The 17991-nt window shown below is 32.4% G+C and overlaps 1 protein-coding gene across 3 annotated transcripts in view; it reads right to left on the bottom strand.

The window, feature by feature from the left end:
- Positions 1–628: 628 nt before the first annotated feature.
- Positions 629–17991, bottom strand: part of LOC134262816 (uncharacterized) — an 83279-nt gene continuing 65916 nt past the window's right edge. The window contains exons 6-8 of one of the 3 annotated variants that reach the window (XM_062745145.1): positions 15845–15963; positions 15707–15745; positions 629–832 (exon numbers count right to left, since the gene is read on the bottom strand). In XM_062745145.1, the coding sequence (XP_062601129.1) occupies positions 711–832; positions 15707–15745; positions 15845–15963 (280 nt within the window). In that variant the 3' untranslated portion in view covers positions 629–710. Of the gene's footprint in view, positions 833–5827; positions 5857–15706; positions 15746–15844; positions 15964–17991 lie in introns of all 3 variants that reach the window. The other 2 variants (XM_062745159.1, XM_062745151.1) reach the window with 2 other exon arrangements.

Here is a 17991-nt window from a genome sequence, read left to right as displayed (position 1 = left end):
ACTATATAATCAATGGAACTCCGTCCTAACACAAGAGCCCAATCCTTGGGGCCATAAAATTCACAATTATAAACACACATTCTTTGTTCATAAAAACTACATGAATGTACTTAGTTAGCTTATTTCATACCAGAAGCAGAGAATATTTTTAAAGAAATAAAGCCTTTTAACTATATTTCACAAAATATAAAATCACAAAATTTCACAATTTGTGTAGATAACTTTATGCTTATTACAATCGTGCCAACAGTTTGATTGCTGGATGTCCAAGAGTATAGTAGAATTTTTAAATGCTTAAGTTATACTGGTTTTGGCTCCACCATCTGATTCCAGGGGAGCAGGGGTCCTGAAATTTAATTTTTTTCGTTCTCGTCACTCATAGAAATTGATAGAATAGGTACAGTGGTTGCAGAAAATTTTTCAAATGTTAATACATGACGCACAACGATAGAAGGCAGACGAACACAGATAGCAATAGGTAAACTGTGTGACTCGGGTGACCTAGAAATTAAAACAAAGTTATGCACCAATTGGATAGATGTAATATGAAGCATATATATAGATCTTGTTGACTAGTCATGTGACATAATAATCTCAAAAATGTTACAAAACACTCATATAGGTTGATCGTTAGTGCAAAAATGATTGGCGGAAACAATTCCTTAATGACAGCATATTCTCTTAGCAATTATTATATAACAAAGTGGGTATCACTCCATTTCACTTTTAAAAATGCAATCACATGGCGCCATGATCCGACATTCGAAAGATATGATGAATATGAATATTTGAAGTTCACCCAAACCTACAATGTCCTTATTTTTCTCTGTGGCTGAAAATATAACAAAAACGAATCAGTAAATTTAATATCAAGTTCAATATGAGAACAAATTTATTCATAATCGATTTATGTTTATTTTGAATGAATAATAGAAAACACTTTTGGACTTTATATTTATATAGAAAAGAAATGACATGTTTAAAAATAAATCAATGTGTACCGCTATATATATATTTTAAGTTACAAGTAAAGGGTTTGCTTCAACACTATTTTTTTTTATATAAAAAGATATCTGAATTATATCAAATTGACATAAAACATTCTTAGGGTTAACAAATAGCTGTGCTAGTATAGCTAGTGTATATTCGGAACATCCTTCACTTGTAAATGCATATGACGTTAAAATGCATACTATTTTACGCTAAAAGAGGAATTTTATCCAACAGATTTCCCTCATGCTATTCAATAACATAACTGAAAAATCACTTATTTTATTGTGTCAAAGTTTCGTAATAAAAGAATAATTGGTGGTGAGGATATTGACTTCGTTGATAAAAAGAAACACCAAACTACGTTCTTTGGGTTCGATATTTCTTGGGAAGCACGCTTTCATGGGTCTCTTCATACTATGTAAACAATGAAGAATACCTCTACGAAAATAATTGATTTTTCAGTATGAAAATTAAAGATGCACATAATTTTTTAGCATAGGACATGTCATTATATATCCATATCGAAAATGTTTTAAATATGTTAGTTACAGTTATTTTTCATGCACATAGTTCAGTCCTTCTTGGCGTTAAGGAGCAGATGTTGACTGTTGAAGTTTTTGAAGATTATTATCCTGACAGAGGATTGGTGGAGATAACATATATTCATTAAAAATCTTAACAAAATTTATCAATCTATACTTTGAATCAGGAAAAAAAATAAGATGTCCTTCAATAACAAAATTAACACCGAGCTTTTCCTCCATTGCTTTTAAGATCACAGTGAAGTGTGCGGGTATTCCTCCATATATTACATTAACATTAGTCCTTAATGATTTGTAATCTTTTCCTCAATTTCAAGCATCCCTCGACTTATATAATGCCAAAATTCTTTATTAAATCAAATATTCGAATAAAAAGCAGGCTTTAAATGTAAAGGTGACCAATGAATCGACAACAGAAGTTATGAGATGTTGATATCAGATTCTGATACCATTGTTAAGTCAACTTAATTTTATTTATCTGTCTAAATTATACTGTTCGTTCTTTGAATCAGATCAAAAGAGATACAAAATTTGAACTTCATATAGGTTCATCAAAATAATGAAACCATCTTTAAGGCATAAGATTAACATTACTATATGATTAAAAGACGTATACTTTTGTAAAAATATATTCATTCTTAAACAAGAAATTTTATGGAATTTCAAAGTCCTTGTATTGACCAAAAAGGATTGAATCCTATGTTTGTTATGGAAAATTCACAAATAACAATCTAATTCAGAGAACATGTGTCTAGTGGTTAAGGAAAAAAGAAGAGCATGCACGGATATGGGGTGTCGAAGGAGGGGGGATTTTAAGAAGGACAAAGAGGACCTTCGGGAATTAAAATACAAAATTCAACTTAACTGCAAAATATTAAAAGCTTTTTGAGTTGTCGCCCAGAAATGAAAGTTTTACACACACTCAAAATATATGAATTTATGATCTTGACCTTTACGTGTTTGAACTTAAAATATAAGGAGGTGGTCCTTAAGTCACAGGAAGTTGTAGTATTAAATGTCAGTATGAAAGCTCAAAGGATTCTTGAGATAAAGTACGGGAGCGGAAGTGTCTAAACAGACAAAAAAATTTAATTAATGATTTTTGACCTATTGAAAATTGAGAGGCGTTTTTTTTCACTATTGGAATATTTGTTATGAAAATTTTTATTGCAAATAGCTTTTTGAAATACATTTATCGCGTAAAAACGAAAGTGCTACAGACAGACAACCTAATCTATGTACGTTTCGTAAAGTAGAGAAAAAACAAATATATACCATTTAATTTTGCAATATATATTCAGCTGTACCACTTTCTAGATACATTACATTCTATTACCCAAAAAGGACATTTAACTAAATTTAGATTATACTTTTTCTAGATTGGAGAAAGCAATCATCAAAGAAGCCTGTCCTTGATAATATTTATTTCCTTCTCATTTTATATGTTTCGCAATCATTTTTAACTGTCATTCACTATTGATAACCTTGTTGCATCAACTTAATTTTCATTGGTTTGTCTCAATAAATATATCGTTCATATGTAAAGCATACTCCTACATATCAGATCAAATGAGTGTTTAACACAAATTATGTACAAATATTCATGGTATAAATCTTAACTACTACATGTACATGAATAAAGGTAGTTGACATTAGTATAACTGATTCAATTGAGTTTATTATGTGTACAAGGTACGTATTGGAAGATGAAAAAAAAATTGATATGTTCTTCCTATCTGTTATCTTCACTTTTAAAATCATCTCTTGTATTTGCTAAGGAAAGGATTACTTTTAAATGTACAGGTAAACCCTAGCCCCTGTTAATGTCCATCTGCTCCTAGTGCATATAAAGATTGAATCTTGCGTCCCATTTCCTTTTTTAAAAAAAAGTTGATTTCCACTCAAATTTGATGTTACCAAGACGATAAATTGAGAACACTTAGTTAGAAGTTCACCTTGGTTTAACTATTGAAATTATTTTGAAAATAACAAACTTTACATCATGTGCTTGTATTTGTTACTTATAGTAATAAGCAAGTTAAAAATCCTTTATTATTAAAAATTGAATTGTTGAATATAATATGTTCTCATTTTTCGGTCTTAGATTTAAAAAAAAATTAAATGGAATACTGTAAACTATTATATTTAGCTGTGTATTTCTTTAAAATCTATTGATGAATTAAAATTCCACGCTAATGAAATTATAAATATAAATATAATGCGAAGTCAAATCTTCGTTAACTTGTTAAATAATCAATAATAATAAAAAAAAAAAAAAAAAAAAAAAAAAGAATACACGATAAATATAACACATTTCAGTATAAAGTACTTACATATCTTCCTGACAAAAAGGGAAAACTTTAATAAATGACCACCAGTTAATTAACATCTTTTTTTCTTAATTACGTGGGTGGTTCGAAAAGTTCGTGGACAACTGTCAAATCTTTTATATTTGACGTCATAAGTTATCCAAATTTGGTAGAAATATTTTTACAATAAATCCAAACGATTTGTATTCATTTTTTCCAAAATAATATGATTTATTCAAAACGAAAAACAACCTAGAAATTCAAATTAAGAATTGTTACTGTAACAAAGATTCGTTAACCAAATAATGGCTTTATATTTTGCTTTGTTGAAAAGAAATCAACTTGAGAAGATAAGTAGTCCCTATAGAACGTCACGGAGCAGCATTTTTGATGCAACTTTGTGTTACACTTAGGAAAATCCCTGAATAAACTCTAAAAATGTTGGAGAAATCAAGAAAATATGTCAAAAGGGAGTTATGCATGTGTGTACAGGTAGTACGGGCAGTATTTGAGTGACAGAGACTCTGCATCGGATTCGACCAATCTGTGATATAACTGTAAAAATCTTAACAAAAACTTTTTTGGAACGTCAAGGAAAGACACGGCGCTTGAGAGTTGCGTATCCTGTGAAAGCAGAGTTAAGTATAACTCTAAGTAATAAAACGAATTACAACCTTAACAAAGGAAATTATACAACGAGAGCCATTTTTAAAAAAATAAATGTCAAGTATTAGAACAAGGATTCAATGAGTGGGTATTGGATTATTCTGTGTGAAATGTATACTGATAGTATTTTTTTAAATAAATTCTTGACGCTATGTTTTGACATTACATTGCCGCTAAGTGTGCTCCGCGGGTACAAATCATGTTGATTTTAAAATGAAGTTAATTGATTTCTATAAAATCAACAAAACAATTATTCTTACATATCATATAATGCGTAGTTTAAATTTCCAGTGAGTAATATAACGAAGATTGACATCGTCCACGAACTTTTCGAACAACCCTCGTAGTACGCAATTTTGAAATTGCAGATTGTTTCTGCAAAAAAAATGTAAAATAATCATCAGACAATTTATAAAGAAATAAATGATATCCAAATCGGTTCATTTATCTGTTTTCTACACATGATTTGTCCAAATCAAAATACATGTATTACCATTCCCTGATTTAAAAATGATTCCTTCTATGAATTTATTGGGGATTGTTGCTTTGAAGTAACTTTTACTATAAGTAATGAACATTTTACTGTTGCGAGTCACTAAAACAGGGTTCATTATGGAGTTTTCATTAAACGTTCCATTTGTTTTGTAGCGGAATTTGTAGAGCAATTATAGGGATATGTCAGCAACGGATGCTAGGAAATATTAAGCGCGAAGGTAAAATTAGCTAACTCCAATCGTCTAGCATGCAAAGTTAAGCATTTTTTTCTCATTTAGGAAAGGTAATACTATTTAATTTAATTTTTTGCATTTAAAGAACCAATAAAGTTCAAGCTTATTGTTTACGCTGTACTTTTTACAATTAAAAGTGAATACTAATTAAGTGTTTTCATTTATAATACTAAACTTCAGTAAATGTTACATTTCTTTTTACTACTATACTTTTAATGAATTACAGCATACATAATGTGGTTACAATGCATATGGCAGGAGGAAATAAGGCAAGCCGTTCATGATAAAATGTTAGATGAACAACAGCATTGTCAATTATAAACACATATTACATATATGTATAACTATAAGGAGCCGTCACATTTGATGTAAATACATTTTTCATTTTTAGTTTTTTTTTTTTTCGATAAATGTTCATTATTTTTTTTTTTTTTAGAGTTTATAAAATTAACTGAGTAAAATTGTTTTCAAACAGAAAATACTTCATATATTTAAATCTTTGGGAAGATTTCAGTTTTTTGTTGTAAAAATCCGTTGTATAACATCAAATACACAGCAACCCATAGTACTCAGTCATGCATTAATTCACCGTGTCCTTTGAAGCACTTAATTTCAGCTCTAAGATATACACGTGGAAATGATAAAAAAAAACAACAACAATATTTCAAAAACTCCTACAAAATTTTATTGATAGTATTTATTGAAATTTTAACTTTTTAAGTATTTGTTATATGTAAGATGATGAAACATATTAATTTTATGTATGTATAAATGTTATAAATTATGAACTTTTATCTTAATAGAGAAAGTCAATAAAAAATGCATCTCAATTACACAAAACATGATTTAAATAAGAAGAGTATTTACATTATTAAAATGCTAAATACATTGTTTCTTCAAAAAAGTATGTCCAATGCCAAATGTTAGAGAACACACTGCATTACCCTCAATCAGGAATCTTGTTTTCAAGTTGAAAAAAATTAAATTTCATTGATATATCTCTTGAGAGTTTGGTACTTTATCCTGTATCGCGAGTTCTTGAAAATTAGGAAAGGGAAATTTTTTCCAAATATTGTGCCTTGATTTGGTAAAAAAAAAACGTGAAAAAATATATGTTACTAAGATGAGTAATTTGGTACGAAATACTGCAAATGCACAGTTTATGTTTTCTTTAAAATGCTATTTCTGGGTATTTTTGAAACCCTTTTTGTGTGTATTTTAATTGAAAAAGTAAGTACATTTGTATTTAAAAAGGGTATAATATTCTTTCACTCTCACAATAGGTCCTTCACATGATATGTCCAATGTAATTTTCAGATTAAATGTTTTAACAGATGAAGTGATATAACAAATTAAGCACATTCGTTAAGAACCTATGATACAGGTAATAAACCTATAAATATGATTGATTGTGTATAGTTTAACCTTACTCTTGAGAATTTTTCAATCAAATGGAGATGCCATCTCTTTTGGTTGACAATTGCAAATTTTATCATATACTCGCCACTCAGTTGAGAAAGGGGGGGGGGATTCGTGCCAGTATCATCTGCGTCCATGGACCTCACTTTATGCGGTCTCATTATAGGGACCGATCTGAATGAGCATAATTGTGAAGTATTTTTAGCAACATTTGCTATGCATCATGTCTAATCTTTATCACGTAACTACAATTAGAAACTAATTTTGCCTCTTATCCAATGCCATTTCACGCCCGGATCTAAAGAGGTCAGGTGCTCCCAAAATTTGCAAAGTTATTAAATGTATAAATTAAACCAAGTTAAGGGGGCTCTCTACAACGTCACAACATGGCGTACTTCCGTAAAAACGCCATTTTGATCCCAAATGATCAGATTCAAATTCACTTAACACAGATAAATCACTGAGTATAACACAACATGCGATATTGTGGATGGAATGTACATTATATCACATCAATTAATACAGTGTATTGCCCAATACGTATCCTTTCTTTAAATGAATTGTTTGTCAATTTATTCAATTTCTACTTATTAAATTATTAAATTTTTGCGACGTCTCTGTGGAGGAAAAAAAAGGGGGGAGGGTTAGACCATGAAGCAATGTTCAATGTCTATACTAAAAATATATCTGGGGGTAATAGTGGGGGGGGGGGCGGATGGGGCAAGCCACACCTAGCCCCCCGGTTCCGACGCCTATAAGCAAATATAAATAATCAAAACTTCGGAGGTTAGACAAAACGTACTTTGTGACCATGTGTTTAACAAGAAATGCGATTCAGCAAATAGATAATGACTTTCAGATGTCAACACACTAGGCAGCTTGTGATCCTCCTTTAATTTTGTTAGATAACAGTTGCTGAGTGAAACAGAAAACGTCTAAACTTAAATTTATGACCCGCACTCACTATCTAAAACCGGGGAACACAAGAGGTCTTGACAGATTTAATTACTATTAATATTTCATTACTATATTTTAAAACTATTACTTCAAGAGAAATGCTTACTCGGTTGTTGAAATTAAAATACATTTGAAATAAAATAAGGTTTTTTTTTCAACATAGCTGTGATTTTGTTCTACATAAAGTGTGGGGGGGCACAGATATACTCTTGCCCCCCCCCACCCCCAGATCTGAAAGTGTGTGTGAGGGGGGGGGGGCTAGTGCCCCCGCTGCCCCCCCCTTTGACTACGCCTATGTTAGGTGAGAAAAAAAAAGATATAAAACATGGGTTGTCCATATGCTAATTCATCATTACGTGTCAAAACGCCATACACTCAGAAATTTCTTTTTTCTTCAATAAGCATGCTTTCCAGCAAAATATATCCCCCAAAAATGCAAATTTGATCAGATAAGACATATGTATTATCGTTTCATCGACTATAGGATACTCTGTTCACGATTTGTATACATCCGAATGAATGGTTATTCCCAGTGAAATTTCGCATGACCCAAACGTTTGATCAACATTGATTGTCAGCTGTTTACAAGTATGGGAAACGTGCAGGTTTTAGACGAAGTGTGCATTTGGTTATAGGAATTTCTTTTACGGCTTTTGACCATTTACCATCTTAACTTGTTTTGTTATATCTTGCACTGGATAACACATACAAGTTGGATAAAAACGGTAAGTTAATATACCTTTCACGATACCATGAATCTACTAAATACATGTCTTTGTCAGTGATATAACAAATTAAGCACATTCGTTAAGAACCTATGATACAGGTAATAAACCTATAAATATGATTGATTGTGTATAGTTTAACCTTACTCTCGAGAATTTTTCAATCAAATGGAGATGCCATCTCTTTTGGTTGACAATTGCAAATTTTATCATATACTCGCCACTCAGTTGAGAAAGGGGGGGGGGGGATTCGTGCCAGTATCATCTGCGTCCATGGACCTCACTTTATGCGGTCTCATTATAGGGACCGATCTGAATGAGCATAATTGTGAAGTATTTTTAGCAACATTTGCTATGCATCATGTCTAATCTTTATCACGTAACTACAATTAGAAACTAATTTTGCCTCTTATCCAATGCCATTTCACGCCCGGATCTAAAGAGGTCAGGTGCTCCCAAAATTTGCAAAGTTATTAAATGTATAAATTAAACCAAGTTAAGGGGGCTCTCTACAACGTCACAACATGGCGTACTTCCGTAAAAACGCCATTTTGATCCCAAATGATCAGATTCAAATTCACTTAACACAGATAAATCACTGAGTATAACACAACATGCGATATTGTGGATGGAATGTACATTATATCACATCAATTAATACAGTGTATTGCCCAATACGTATCCTTTCTTTAAATGAATTGTTTGTCAATTTATTCAATTTCTACTTATTAAATTATTAAATTTTTGCGACGTCTCTGTGGAGGAAAAAAAAGGGGGAGGGTTAGACCATGAAGCAATGTTCAATGTCTATACTAAAAATATATCTGGGGGTAATAGTGGGGGGGGGGGCGGATGGGGCAAGCCACACCTAGCCCCCCGGTTCCGACGCCTATAAGCAAATATAAATAATCAAAACTTCGGAGGTTAGACAAAACGTACTTTGTGACCATGTGTTTAACAAGAAATGCGATTCAGCAAATAGATAATGACTTTCAGATGTCAACACACTAGGCAGCTTGTGATCCTCCTTTAATTTTGTTAGATAACAGTTGCTGAGTGAAACAGAAAACGTCTAAACTTAAATTTATGACCCGCACTCACTATCTAAAACCGGGGAACACAAGAGGTCTTGACAGATTTAATTACTATTAATATTTCATTACTATATTTTAAAACTATTACTTCAAGAGAAATGCTTACTCGGTTGTTGAAATTAAAATACATTTGAAATAAAATAAGGTTTTTTTTTCAACATAGCTGTGATTTTGTTCTACATAAAGTGTGTGGGGGCACAGATATACTCTTGCCCCCCCACCCCCAGATCTGAAAGTGAGTGTGTGGGGGGGGGGCTATTGCCCCCGCTGCCCCCCCCCCCCCCCCCTTTGACTACGCCTATGTTAGGTGAGAAAAAAAAAGATATAAAACATGGGTTGTCCATATGCTAATTCATCATTACGTGTCAAAACGCCATACACTCAGAAATTTCTTTTTTCTTCAATAAGCATGCTTTCCAGCAAAATATATCCCCCAAAAATGCAAATTTGATCAGATAAGACATATGTATTATCGTTTCATCGACTATAGGATACTCTGTTCACGATTTGTATACATCCGAATGAATGGTTATTCCCAGTGAAATTTCGCATGACCCAAACGTTTGATCAACATTGATTGTCAGCTGTTTACAAGTATGGGAAACGTGCAGGTTTTAGACGAAGTGTGCATTTGGTTATAGGAATTTCTTTTACCGCTTTTGACCATTTACCATCTTAACTTGTTTTGTTATATCTAGCACTGGATAACACATACAAGTTGGATAAAAACGGTAAGTTAATATACCTTTCACGATACCATGAATCTACTAAATACATGTCTTTGTCATTGACTGGAAACGCGATGATTTTCGCTTAAACTCATTGAAAAACAATACATGTACAATACGAACTTCTTTCAATGTCCTTGCGTGACATTTGTTTAATACTTATGCAAGTAGAGTTTATTTTAAGTTTATAAAAAACCTAACAAAAACGTTAACAGTACCAAGATATTTGAGTCCACTATTAAAGCGGATCTCTCACACCTGAATTTTTGTGATGTTTATAAATTTTTGACAGTTTTTCAATTTTTTTCAATTTCTTTTTTTCATTATTTTTACCCTTTCATATTATATATCTTTTCAGATATTGAAGAGGATCCAACCAGCTATTCTCAAGAAAATGCTGTTTTAGGTTTTCTTTTGTCTATTTTTATAAATTTAAATAAAAATTATGCTGATTTTATTTTAAACTTTGTTGGTTATTATTTCAATATTTTATAACACTAAACTTTGAAGAGAAATTAAAAGCACTGTGCTTTTAAAAATACAGATAGGAGGGATTTTAACAAAATAAATAACATATTTCAAATACTTCTAAAAAATAAATTGAAATACTTTGGAACCTTGTTTTATCGGATATGGGGCCTATTATTAGAAACAAATACATGCAACAAAAATCAGTTATACTTTACAGGTGTAGAGAGCCCCCTTAAAGTGACCTTGAGCCACACATCCCCTTTCCCCTAGAAACGCAGACCTCTCCTCAAAAATATAGATCTATGTGAAATTGGTTTACAAATTTGTAGGTATGAATCTTTAAAAGCCCAACCTCCATTATGCTTTTTTTTCTTTGAAAATATCTGGAATAGAACAAATGTGTTTTTTAGTTGGATGGGGGTCATACCCATACCCATATTAAAATTATATTTTCTTATAAGATTAGTAACTTGCACGTAAACATAATTAACTTGCATGTTGACATAAATATGTTGCATGTCTACATAATTATGTTGCATGTTCACATAATTTATCTTGCATGTAGAGGGCAGAAATATGCTACCATAATTTTCAGGTATTGTTGATATTAACGGCGACGAACTTGCTCTCCTTCTTGACAACCAAATGTTTGGAAATTTTGAGAACACAGACAGCGGTATTCCACAAAATCAATCTTTTACGGATATAACGTTACCATTTGCAATTAAGATGTGTTCACATTTATTTGAAAAAATTGAAATATATTCCTCTACAAGTTCTAGTTATTAGCTTTCAGCCTCAGAAGTGTTTGTTACGTCAATGTTTGTTATGTTTCATGAATGTTGATATAAATACACATAAACATGATAAAGTCTCTCTCTCTCTCTCTCTCTCTCTCTCTCTCTCTCTCCCAAAACAATATTTTACTTTCATTTAAAATTTGATTCGGTAGGAGTATAGCAAAACAGTTGTTGACAAGGGTCTCGGGCAACAGTCGACCTGTCAGAGCAGTGTGCGAACTGTTCCCATGGCCTTCGGCCTTGGACAACAGTTTGCACACTGGTCCGACAGATCGACTGTTCCCTCAACCCCAGTCAGCAACTTATAATGTTCTCTTGATGTCAAGTTTACAAGATTGGGTTGTTTAAGTCTTACATGAGTTTAAAGTGTTTAGTATTCTTGATTGCAAGTATTCATCACATGGGATCTAAACATAACATTTCATGATGATGTATATTTTTAGCAATAATTTTACTTTTTTTAATCATCTCCTGCCATGTGGATACTGTGAGGGTATTTTATGTTGTATTTATTATTACTTATGACTTAACACTACTTTTGCTATTTATTATCTTTACTGAAAATTGTTGAAAATTTGCTTTGATTAATAAGCACTTATAATTTTTTTTTCAATGATTCTCTGGAAGAAGGTTTATGTGAAATATTATTATTAAAACTAAAATCTATCCACCTACACTAGAAAACACCATGAACACAAAAGCAAATTTTCATTTTTATATTAAAACATCTAGCTTTGTTTGACAGAATGTCTCCCGTCCTCTTAGACATTTCCAGTCGTATACAACTCTATCCAAGTTTTTACATTTTAAACAAGACATCCTTGTGAAACATAATAGTGCTCTTAAGCGCACTGGATAGAAATAAGGAAATAAAAATATGGGCAGGGGGTTTGAATGGTATACCGGGGATGTTTTTCTTTAAATATTAAACAAAAAGCTTAGCTTTTCTTGAGGATACGATACCAAAAATTCTTGCAAGACCTTTACAAAGCTGTGTAAAAAATGGATTTCACATGATAGTCCCTCCCTATCCATGGTGGCCATTATTTGATTAAATTTGAACCTGCACTACCTAGTGGTGCTTCAATAAGAATATAACAAATGATGACTTTGCTGTTTTTGAGAAGAAGATAATTGTTATGTAAAACTGTGATTGCCCATTATGACCCACACTATCCTCGGGGGTCATTATTTCATCAAACTTGAAACTGCACAACCTGCATATACTACTAGTACCTTATCAATTAGACTAAAGATGGTTCTGTCTGTAATCTTTGATACTCATTCAAGGCCCACTCTATTCCCAGTTGTCATCCTTCACATAAACATTAAGCAACACATCTGAGAATACTTCCTCATCAATGACTAAATATGGCCTTTATGTTCTTGAGTAAAGGATTTTTCATATAATTTCTACGTAAAGTTTGATCCCAAATTGCAAGCGGACCTTCACCCGTGGTCTCTGGATTTGATCAGTCTGAATCCACACTATACGCAATTGCTACCATTCACAAACTATGGTTTGGTTTAAAGTTTCCAGAGGAAATCAATCTCAAATTTCCCTCTATATTCTTATGTAAAACTTTGGCCCCTCATTGTGAACCAACCCTGAGGTCATGATATGAACAATCTTTTAATTTACAATGCACAAAGATGTTTCTCGATCAATATAACAAATCATGACATTGCTCTTCTTGTCAGTAAAACATTTTTAAACATTTTTTCCTATATACACATGATATATTCCTGTGTAAAGAATCGTGTAAATAAAATACAATTATTGCTGTTTTTTGAGGTCAATACAACGATTTAGCCATCTGAGGAGTATAATATTCACCGACCTCGAAGGGCGAGATGAATAGTGTACTTCGAAGATGGCTTAACATTGTATTGGCCGAAAAAACAGCAATAATTGTTTTATTATATGATTTTCTTATTAAATGATAAAGCTCATTACTTGCTTGCATTTCATTAAGCCCTGCCAAATACAAAAGAGAAGCAGAACTAAAATGTAAAATAAGCCTTATGAGTGGTATCAATTTGAAGTTTTTCAATTTTAGTTGCCAAGAAAAAAATATGTGAGTCTTTTTTATAGGATAGAGTTTGAAAGGAAAGAGTATTATCAGGGAAAACTGACTGCCAAAAAGTAAAAATTGTTGTTCAACAAAAGTGTTGGAGGGGTATCCCTGCATCCCCTCTTACCAACCTCACCCGAAAATATATATATTCGCTAAAGTTTTGTTCACATGAAAAAAAAACAAGAGGTCCATGGGCCACATCATTCACATGAATAGCTTTGACCATGCAGTTCTTTACCAGATTTCCCCCTTGTAATACCTTTTGTGACCCCATTCTACCCCATTGATCATAATTTAGACAATTTGAAATCTACACTACCCCAGAATGCTTCCACTTAACTTTAAGCTTTTCTGGCCCAGTGGTTCTTGAGAAGAAGAATTTTAAAAAAAAATTTCCTATATATTTCCATGTAAAACTTTGATTCCCCATTGTGACCCCGCCCTATCCCCGGGGATCATGATTTGAAAAATTTCGAATCTACACTACCCCAGAGTGTTTCCAGATAAGTTTCAGCTTTTCTGGCCCAGTGGTTCTTGAGAAGAATATTTTTTTAAAAATTTCCTATATATTTTTATGTAAAACTTTGATTCCCCATTGTGGTCCCGCCCTATCCCCGGGGGTCATGATTTGATAAATTTAGAATCTACACTACCCCAGGATGTTTCAAGATAAGTTTCATCTTTTCTGGCCCAGTGGTTCTTGAGAATAAGATTTTCAAAGATTTATCCTATATATTTCTATGTAAAACTTTGATTTCCCATTGTGGCCCCGCCCTATCCCCGGGGGTCATGATTTGATAAATTTAGAATCTACACTACCCCAGGATGCTCCCTCATAAGTTTCAGCTTTTCTGGCCCAGTGGTTCTTGAGGAGAAGATTTTCAAAGATTTTTCCTATATATTTCTATGTAAAAAAATTGTTTCCCCATTGTGGCCCCGCCCAACCCCTGGGGGTCATGATTTGAACAATTTAGAATCTACAATACCTCAGGATCCTTTCACATAAGTTTCAGCTTTTCTGGCCCAGGGGTTCTTGAGAAGAAGATTTTCAAAGATTTCTCCTATATATTTCTATGTAAAACTTTGATTCCCCATTGTGGCCCCGCCCTACCCCCGGGGGTCATGATTTGAACAATTTAGAATGTACACTATCCGAGGATGTTTCCAGATAAGATTCAGCTGAACTGGCCCAGTGGTTCTTGAGAAGGAGATTTTTGAAGATTTTTCTAATATATTTCCATGTAAAACTTTGATTCACCATTGTGGCCCCGCCCTACCCCCGGGGATCATGATTTGAACAATTTAGAATCTACACTACCCTAGGATGTTTCCACATAAGTTTCAGCTTAACTGGCCCAGTGGTTCTTGAGAAGATTTTTTAATGACCCCACCTTATTTTTGTCTTTTCTTGATTATCTCCCCTTGTGAGGGGAGTAGGCCCTTCATTTTAACAATTTAAATACCCTTTCACCCAAGGATGCTTTGTATCAAGTTTGGTCAAAATTGGCCCAGTGGTTCTTGAGAAGAAGTCGAAAATGTGAAAAGTTTACAGACGGACGGACGGACAGACAGACAGACGAACAGACGGACGGACGACGGACAAAATGTGATCAGAAAAGCTCACTTGAGCCTTCGGCTCAAATGAGCTGAAAAGTCATAGTCGTTAAAATAGCTTTCCAAAACAATTTGTATCAATTTGGAATTTCCCGATCTATTTTAGATCAATGTAGAGGAAAGAAATCCTTTTATTCACCTGGAAAGTCACGTGCAGGTCGATACAACGTAGTATTTTTCTAACATAGTTGGATCTCAGCCAATCAGAGAGATGGAAATTATTTAATAATATGATAATTGTCGTTGTTATAATATAGTATGTATTGATCTCCACAGTGTAAACGCTTTTTTTTTTTTAATTTTGCATCATACATTTCAGTGTTAGTATCTATGCAAAACGGTGCCACAATGATAAATCAAAGTTTTTGATACTACTAATAGATGTAGGTAATCATTTTTTTAAAAAAGATGATTCTTTTATATTTATCTTTTTATAAATGATGTGTAAGTGTGTAAAGGCGAACATTTCATTTGCTTATATGTATTTTTTCCTTAGTCTCAGGTAGTGACTTGCTTATCAACCTTTGAATATACTAGCTGGATATCTATTAAGCTATGATAAACAACAATAACGACACATACCTGTGTTATGATATAGCTTATATCTCCGTTTAATTTTTGCTTGAAAGAGTAGCATAAAAGAAATATCATGACATTTGAGAAACTAGAAGTTAAATCAATATTGTTAATAAAAAAAATAGAAAAGAAATGTTTACACACCTGTGTCCTCTGCATTTACTATTGTGTACATTTTTGGTGTCTTTTTAATAGAAGCAAAATATTTTAAGAAACAAAGGATTGAAGAAACTGGAGCAGTGATTCCAATTGCAACCAGAAACCTAGAACAAATAATTTTGCCATTGTTAATAAAAATACTGTACAGTTTTTCTATGCCTAGTCTATTAACAGTTTCTAAAATGGAGTCAATTATTGACACACACGTTGATGAAACAAGAGTATTAGCAGTATCGTTTAATGTCATCATTTCGTAATTTCTATTGTCGATACAATGCACTTATCACGAATACATATTTTCATAAAGTCAAATGCTGAGTGACGTTTTTCATACTTAATTTTAGTCTAATATTTATACACTGAACTGAAGTCGGATTTTCCCATTATTTTCTGATCACGTCAAGTAGCACACGGCAGGTGTGACCGGTCGACAGGAGATGCTCACTTCTCCATGGCACTTGATACTATGAACCTCTGATGTTTTGAAGGTCCGTATTTGCTACATGTATGATCTAATTTTATATTGTTTTATAGACTTTTGGTTCTGGTAATTGTTTGTTATCTTCATATGTTTCGTAGAGAAAATACCAAAAAAATCATAATTTCTTTTAATATCATTCTTATTTCAGATTAATTTCTTTCGACGATCGCTCGTTTATTGTCAATATTCTTAACCAGAAATGGTTAAATTTCAATTTCAAATTACTAGGTCAATGACCTACTTTTCATGCTAGTGGCCCCTGAGTATTTCGTGGGAAATACCTCAATTTTCCACACTACATGTATGACCAAATTTTCTTCACTCACAAAATATTACAAGTAACAAAGCTTTTTAGATAATGAAATATTAAAGCAATTGAACAGCGTTGCTTCATATAAAGAAACGATTAGAGTTTTGGCCATAAATTTGATAATTATTACAGTCCGAATTTCCTCCTTTATATTTATATTTTTTCCCCATTTATAATCGAATATTAAAAAAATCTGACTGATAAGAATTCTAAATTTTTTATAGCATCAGGTTACTTTTGTTGCCCTTATTCTCATAGTATTAACATTATATGGGGTCAATAATCAAAAAAATTGAGATATGTTGTCTGGAATGGTTTTTGTTTATATATATTTTTGAATTTCTTTATTTCATAGCATTCAATAATTTGCAATAATTTATTAGCTTTAACGCAAATAATATTTGTAGAATGATGTTCAAAAACACGTGTAACCTTTACATTGTGATTAATATTGCAAGAAATAAACTTTTAACAGCATTCATGGGTCTTTGTTCATGTTTTTTTTCTTCGATGTCTACGCAGATTTTTATCACTGCTCTCTGCTCCACTTTTTCCAAAAACGTCACTTTTTCGAATAATGCCGATCCTGTCTTGATAAATTCTAACTTCGATAATTTTTCATCCATTTCGAAACCCTGAGCATCAAAATTTTGCAGATTTGAAGTTATAATTAAATTTTTGAATGTCAACCTCACAATGTAAAAGCAATCCAAATTTCTGTGGAATTTCACAAAATAGAAATGAAATTTAGTCTAATAATGAAGCCAAAACCGAAATTATATATTTGAAATTTAAAACGATTTTGCATTTTGTTGTTCACATCCTGAAAAAGATGTTCATGTTAATCTTACAACCAAGCTGTATGATAAACGTGATGGTTTTAACTTTTCTATCGTCAACTTCCCTTATGTATGCAGCAATATACCTTAATCACCTGCATACGGAGTATATACAGTCACTGTGTATATCTCAGTTGATTCCATACGCAAGAGCATTCTCTACGTATGAACAATTTTTAAAAATAAAGGTAAATTAATGACAAGCAAGTTGATGAAACAGGAATATCAGCAGTCTCGTTTAAAGTCATCATTTCGTTAGTTCTATGGTCGATACAATAATCTTGTCATCAATGCAATTTATCATTGGGTTAAATGCTGACTGATGTTTTTCATATTAATTTTTAGACCATTATTTTTACAATGAATTGAAAACGAATTTTTCTTTTATTTTCTGATCATGAAAAGGAACACACGGCGGGTGTGACCGGTTGGCGGGGGATACCACTCCTCCATGGCACCTGATCCCACCTCTGATGTTTCGGAGGTCCGTGTTTGCTCTGCT

The sequence above is a fragment of the Saccostrea cucullata genome, unplaced genomic scaffold, assembly GCF_032062105.1.
Source record: "Saccostrea cucullata isolate Sc308-1 unplaced genomic scaffold, CSIRO_AGI_Scuc_v1 ctg2012, whole genome shotgun sequence".
Lineage (NCBI taxonomy): Eukaryota > Metazoa > Mollusca > Bivalvia > Ostreida > Ostreidae > Saccostrea > Saccostrea cuccullata.
This window is presented reverse-complemented; position numbering and strand designations above follow the sequence as displayed.